Source organism: Podarcis filfolensis (genome assembly GCF_964270895.1).
Source record: "Podarcis filfolensis genome assembly, chromosome: 2".
Classification (NCBI taxonomy): domain Eukaryota; kingdom Metazoa; phylum Chordata; class Lepidosauria; order Squamata; family Lacertidae; genus Podarcis; species Podarcis filfolensis.
This window is the reverse complement of record NC_139605.1, coordinates 119350825-119358292: the sequence shown is the minus strand read 5'-3', so window position 1 is coordinate 119358292 and position 7468 is coordinate 119350825. Positions and strand designations below refer to the sequence as shown.

The following is a 7468-nucleotide window of genomic DNA, read 5'->3' as shown; positions in this document are numbered from 1 at the left end:
TGCCTGTTTAATAGGTTTGGAAAGGACACAATAAACAACCCATCACTGTCGGCGCTGCTACACAGCCTCACTGGGTTTACACGACATTTAACAACAATGAAATAGCTTATAGCAACCATGGGTCTCTCGGCAGACGGATGACCATGCTTATTGGCCATTTTAGGTTACGAATGGGGGTAATTCTGACATGCAGCCAATTTGGCAGAGTTCAAATGATCTGGATTCATTTCAAGTGTCTCTGTGGGTGTTCTCTCTCTCTTCTCTCTTTCTCCCGGGGTGTGGCTGCACTTCTTCCTCAAGACAAACCAGAATCGCAATAGCAGCAAAGAGACTCAGTCTCAAGTCAGGTGCAGGCTTTAACATTGATCACGAAAACGTACTGATGAGCCCATTCCATTAAGATTTCGGCACAAAACTGCAGTTCCTTTGCCCTTGGTCTGGGCTTTTTGTTTTGAAACCCAGACAGGCTCTATGAAGTCTCTGTGTAGGAAAATCCACCCAAAGGGGAGAGAAAAAAATAACTAGGAAGAGCACAGATTTCCAAGTAACATTTTGGACAAGCGCATCCTTCTCTGTGTAAATCCACTTCCATCCTGTCACCTCATTTTCTAGCATCCATTAAAGAGTAGCAACTTAAGGATCTAACAGCCAACTCCGCAAAACATCCTTGAACTCCCAAAGGCTGGTGAAATTCTCCCCCCTTGTCCACTTCCATTGTTAAGTGTCAATGATAACCACCTCAACTTCCCTGGAGGCTCTCCTGTCTTTCATCAGCATGTTGATCATGCTCTCCGACTTGATCAGCAAGTTACAGCCTAAGAAAAACACCCCGAAGATGACGGTCAGACAGAGGACACAAAGGACAGCAATTTGTACCATCCTTGCCACATGCTGGTTCTTCTGGACATCTGTGGCCACCGAGATCCCCGGCACCCATGCCCCCGTCACTAGGGTGCAGCAGGAGGTGATGAGAGAGTCCACTGTGGGAGCAGCTTCCCCAGGAGGGTAAGTGTCCTTGCTGGAGAACGTGGTATTCATAATCTCTGAGCTGGGTGGGAAGGAGATTGCAGAGGGCCTCTTCTGGCACAGTTGTTCTTCTTAAGGCTCCAGCAGCCTCCTTCTCGCAGCTGAGCTGGCTGCAGCATGTAAGTGCTCACTGAGCAGGATTGTGGCTGAGGGTCAGCGACAGACGGGGAGGGCTTAAGTGATGTCAAGATAAGAATTCTCTTCCAGCTGTGGTACATATTGCCATGCGATTTCTCTGCTTGAGATGCCAGGGAAACAAGCTCTGACTCAGATGAGGCTCATAAAAGCCTGACTCAAAGGAGAGATGGGTCCTTTCAAGCTCTCAGATTCTCCTCTGGCTCAGATAAATCTGACCCGGAGAAGAATTGTCAGCTTTCTAGCCCTAATGGCCACTAAAACATCACTCTCCCTTTATTTACTGGTCCAACACTTACGGAGGAGGAGAAAAACTGGACTTTCCACTAAAGGAGGATCTACCATCTTTTGTGACTCCCAGGTTTTATGAGAAGAAAGAAGGATTTGGTACTTTGGAGCTTAGTGAGGACAGAAAGCTGGTTGCTTACGTTGCCTCAATAACATCAGGTCTCCAGATTCACAGACATCAGTGTATCAGGGTATCCTTGATGAGGTGCTGCATGGTTGTAGTGACAGAGGTTCCAAATGTGTCAGTGATCCAGTAAAAAATCCTGTATAGGTAGGGCTGGACAACTCTCCAGCCCATCACAAATAGATTATTTTCCTCAGCCTGGGTGGGCACCTTAGGCGGGCATTCATGTCAATTCATCACTTCTGTAGTGTTGTCGATCTTCTTACAGAGTTTCTCACCAACCTTCTCACGATAGATTTGCTGCTTTGATCTTCTACACTTCCAAGGGATACAATCCTCCTAGAATGGCCACCACAATTTTTTCCTCACCTAACAGAACACCAGCTAGATCTGGTTCACCCCCATTTGCAGTGCGTTCTGGGAATGCAGACTCACCAACAGGCATTTTGCAAGAATGATTCCCGAAGTTTCCCTTGTGACACGTGGCAATTATCGTTCCCTTTACCAAGAATCATGCTGTACATCTGCAGCCAATGTAGCTGGACAATTGCATGACCACAATCCTGTCAATTTGACAGCTTTTCAAAGCTCTGAGGATCAAGCAAGTTTCTAGCCCTGAATATGATAAAGCGGAGAAATACACAAAGATGTTTAATAATCATCATCATCATCTAAGCCAAATTTTCTAAGGCCCAAAAGTTAAAAGAGAATGTACCGCAACTGCAGTTCTATTTACAAGGGAGAGGGTAGCATCACACAACCAACTCCCAGTTATTTTCCAGGCCTGCCTGCTTCCCACCTTTAAACATTAGAGTTGTGAACTTTTCAGCCAGCCTCTGTGGCTGCAGACTTGTTCTGCTGAAATTAGCAGGTGAAGGTTTTTATAACATGGCAAAATAAATGACCACCAGTTAGGGCTCATCCACGCATCCCTTTGTCGTTCAATTTCTTCCATTTGTCCTGAGATTTCTAGGCACAGGTCCAAGAGGTGCTGCTTCAGTCCCTCTGCTTTCCCCAGAAAAACCTGCTGTTTACTGCTGAATCAGAATAAATGTCAATCTGCAGAAAACTTGACTGATGTTTGTTCTGATTCAGCAGTAAACAGCGGGATTCCCTGGGAAAAGCAGTGGAAGTGTGGATGAACCCTTACTTGTAGATCAGGAGTGGCAAAGTTTTTTTCCAAGCCTGAGGATTTCATTATTTTACAAGAAACTTTTCATGGGGTGTGTGTGGCTAGAGGCAAAAGTGGGTGTGGCCAGAAGTAAAAGAGAGAAACGCAATGGATGTGACTGTACAATAAGCCACTTTCCAGCCATACAAAATCCATAGGTTTCTATAGCCACACATATATGCACTTTTCTGTCTTCCATCCAGGATAGCAAGATGTGTTATTGTAGTTCAAGGACACATTTCGTACAGGTAAAAGTACTTATGGAAGGTGTAGAGCAGGTTTGGTGAGAGGTATGCCCAGACAAAGACGACTTGAGGACAGGTTTGGCTTCTGGGCCTAAGATTCCCCACAAGCCACAGTTGCAGCTATGAGTTGAAAAGTTGACAGCCGTAGCTGAATGTTACCTGTTTTCTGGCCTTTAAAAGCTGCAGGCAGACATTTAGCAGGTGCTGACCCCCCATTATAGCTCTATAACAGGAGAAAGCATTGGTAGTTGAATTGCCTCCTGCCATGCCCTTGTTAAAAGCACAGGAGCCCTTAGACTAGTGGCTAGGCATATAAAAGTCTATATTTCGACAAATGTGGAAAAACTTTTAAGGAATATTTGAAAACCTACAAGCTATCAGAAGAGATTCATAGAAGAGGTGACTGAAAGAACAGGCAGTGGCGGGGGGGGGAATCCCCTGGGACTTGTGGTTTGGAAAACACTGTCAGTTTCTGCCATGTGAACTTTCTGTTCCCTTCAAGTTATTGTTGCCGAAATCATGTGCTTCTCATTTCCAAAATAAAAACAACCATTCCTACCTTAACCATTAGAGAACAAGAGCTCCAAAACAATACGTAGTAGAATGTTACAGATAGCAGAAGGAAAATAAGCCCCCGCTTTATTAAAAATGCATCACTTTTAAGTCAATGTTGGGGATTATTTTTTGGCCTAGTTTTTGCATCTTTAAGATTACTTCAATACACTCATAGCTGAGTGGGGAATTGAGCCCTCGTCTCCCAGATCCTAGTCCGACACTCTAAGCACTATACTGCACTGCCTCTACACATGTACAAGTGAAAAACAATACACCTTTCATTGTTGTACAGCTCAGCTATTTCTGCTCACAGACTGAACACCCCTTGAGACATCATATATGCATTGGGAAAACAAATTCCTGCATTGCAGGGGGCTGGACAAGATCACCCTTGGGGTCCCTTCCAACTCTATGGTTCTTTGATTCTATCACCAAACAAATTCCAGAGGGACAATTGTGCTAAGTCAAAAACAACAAAGAGTCTTGCCACACATTAAAGGCTAGCAAATACACAATTTTGGCATGAACTATTATAGCACAGAAGCGTACCAGGACATTTCCCCATTTCCTCCCCAGCTAACTGGCTGTTTTATAATTAGCTACTGGTTAGAACTGGACATTATTGGGAAATGACATACCCCCTCTTTTTTTAAGTTCAGGAATATTAGGAAGGCTGACATTGGTTAGCTCCCAATTCAGTATTTGCACAGAAGTTCAAATGTGACCACTGGAACTGTCACGTTGCTTGATTCTCTACACATCGTCTTGGTGTATTGCAGCTGTTACTGTTTAACATGAACTTTTTCCCTTGCGATGCTTGCAAAAGCCTGCAGAGAGCCCTTTTGTGTCCCAAATCTCTCTAATTAAAATTTACTGCAGCATATGTTTGGGATCTGATTTCACTGGAGCCTCTGTGTATCCTGCCAACATAAGCTTGTAATATGGGGCTTCTGATAAACTGGACAAGAGGGACTGTCCCCAGCCTAAGCTGTATTACAAAGCGCTTGCCTGGAGTCTGATAACACCTCCATGGTTGTCCTGCCAACTTTTCAACCTGCTCTACCTGCAGCAGCTTAATAATGCACAGAAAACAGCAGGTGAAAATGTTGGTCTCCGTGCTGTGAAAAGTGTCTCCTACTGATCTCTCCAGATCACACTTTTGTTAAAGGCTAAGCTATTCCCTTCTCTCCATCTCAGGGGCAGACTTTGGTAATATGGCACCCTGAACAAGGACAAAATTTGGTGCCCTCCCAATTTTTATTTTTGTATTTTCACAATATTTCCTTTTGGTGCAGTTGCTTTTTAAAAGATCTCAGTTGGTACCCATATAAATATATAGGTGGTGGTAATATTATTATTGATGATGATTAGGGATGCAGGTGGCACTGTGGTCTAAACCATCGAGCCTCTTGGGCTTGCCGATCGTAAGGTTGGCAGTTTGAATTTGCGCAACGAGGTGAGCTCCCATGCTCTGTCCCAGCTCCTGCCAACCTAGCAGTTTGAAAGCATGCCAGCGCAAGTAGATAAATAGGTACCACTGCAGCAGGAAGGTAAACGGCATTTCCATACACTCTGACACTTGTCACTGTGTTCTGTGTGCCAGAAGCAGTTTAGTAATGCTGGCCACATGACCCTGAAAAGCTGTCAGCAGACAAAGGAGTGCCACACCACATAGTTGAATTCAACTGGTCTTCACTGTCCATTATTATTATTAGCGCTCCCTTGGCTTGGCACCCTGTGAGGAGGAACTGCCTGCGCCACCTTAAATCTGGCTCTGATCTCAGCTGCTAACCCAACCTGACAACTGCAGTAATCGCTCAGGAATGATTAAAAAACATCAAGCATTTTCCAGATGTGGCTTTGGAGAACTATGCATTGCTGCTATTAAATATTTATACCTGCCTTTCCATTTTGAAAAGAAATGCTCAAGGTGTCATCATATTTGAAATAAGGATATATAGAACTCAGCTGCCTAAAAAAGCAACTCAGATTGGTTGTCCTCAATAAATGAGGTTCTCCAGTATATAGATCTTTCCAAAGTACCCTTCATAGTGCTATCACTTTACTGCAACATCTTTGGTGTTTGTTTGAGGCTGTGTACACATGACTCTTTACTCTGACTTCAGCGCATTCTCACTACTGGTATTGAAGCCAACTACACAAGACGTTTGCCACAATCCATATCCTGTAATTTCTTGAGAAATGCTTCAGCGTGGTGCATTTCCCCTCAATCCAGGTTCCATCCGATTTCAAAAGGCAAGCTGTGTTCCCTTTGCAGTTAAGTTGAGGGGTGTCCATTTGAGACCATTGTTGCACACATGCAGATGACAAGTTCATTAATAGGAATTGTGGGGTTGCAGGCATGAGAAACCAAGCAGGAGATGAAGGGATTATTGTGTGTACGGTGAAGGCGATTTGGGTTCAGTTCCCGCCTTTCACTTTCTCTCACACACCTCCTTTGTGAGAGAGGCTGCTTCTGGAAAACACAGACATTTTGGATTTAGAAGGTTTCAACAATGTGTTTGGATGGCATGCATATTTGTGGTATGATAAGGTTAAAGCTCATAAAGCGTTTAAGAATCACATTGTTAGGAGATCTTTGTTTAATGTTTGGACTAGATATAAGGATCTACTGGAAAACAAAACCCCAAGGTGGCTGTCACCAATGGAAGCGAAAGCTCAGAAAAAACTCAATATGGAGGCCAGTTGGCCAAAATATTGGGAAATTTTGGAGCAAGAAGGAGATAGACTGAAATTGCAGAGTTTTGAGAAATTAAAAAACAAAGTCCGAGACTGGTTACATTACTTTCAGATAAGGGAGGCATACAATTTGGACAGGAAAATTGGCTTCCAGGTGGAAAAATCTAAATTAGAAACAGAAGTGCTAGAACCTAAAACTAAAATCATGTCAAAAATGTATAACTTGCTGCTGAAATGGAATACACAGGATGAAACGGTTAAGTCAGCTATGATCAAATGGGCACAAGATCTTGGGCATAACATTATGTTTGCTGATTGGGAACAGTTATGGACCACAGGCATGAAATTCACGGCATGTAATGCCTTAAGAGAGAATATTATGAAAATGATATACAGGTGGTACATAACCCCAGTCAAGCTTGCAAAAATATATCATTTGCCCGATAATAAATGCTGGAAATGTAAGGAAGTGGAAGGTACTTTTTTTCACCTATGGTGGACGTGCCCAAAGATTAAGGCCTTTTGGGAAATGATCTATAATGAAATGAAAAAGATATTCAAGTATACTTTCCTGAAAAAACCAGAGGCTTTTCTCTTGGGTATAGTCGGCCATTTGGTGCCAAAGAAGGATAGAATCTTTTTTATGTATGCTACAACGGCAGCAAGAATACTCATAGCAAAGCACTGGAAGACTCAAGATTTACCCACTCTGGAAGAATGGCAGATGAAGTTGATTGACTGTATGGGATTAGCAGAAATGACCGGCAGAATCCGCGACCAGGGAGAAAAGTCAGCAGAAGAAGATTGGAAGAAATTTAAGGAATACCTACAGAAATATTATAAAACTAATGAACTTTGAAAAGATGTTGGTTTGAACTTTGGTGGTCTCCAGCTGTTATGATAAAGATAATGGGGATTATAATTGTTTTTGTTATTAAATTTAAAAAAGTTGAGTGGAAAATAAGGTGATATTTTAAAAGGAATGTTAAGAGATTAGGATTTGCTGAACTAACAAATTGAACTAGAGAACAAGAAGGGGAGGTATGAGGAAGTCAAAGAAATATGTGATTGAAAATTGTTACTGATACTGAATTGTTTTTAATTTTTTTTTCTTTTTCTTTTTCGTTTTGTCTTTATTTAAAATTGGAAAACTTAATAAATATTCATTTAAAAAAAAAAAAAGAGAGAGGCAAGTTGCTTACCTTAGTGCATTACTAATCCCTT

General features: G+C 42.5%; 1 protein-coding gene across 1 annotated transcript; it reads right to left on the bottom strand.

Moving 5' to 3' along the window:
* Nucleotides 1-717: 717 nt before the first annotated feature.
* Nucleotides 718-1038, bottom strand: LOC310754247 (protein reprimo A-like; the record flags this gene model as incomplete). Its single annotated transcript, XM_083595980.1, has 1 exon — nt 718-1038. One exon carries the CDS (start codon nt 1036-1038, stop codon nt 718-720), a length of 321 nt encoding a protein of 106 aa, XP_083452106.1.
* Between the last annotated feature and the right edge of the window lie 6430 nt (nt 1039-7468).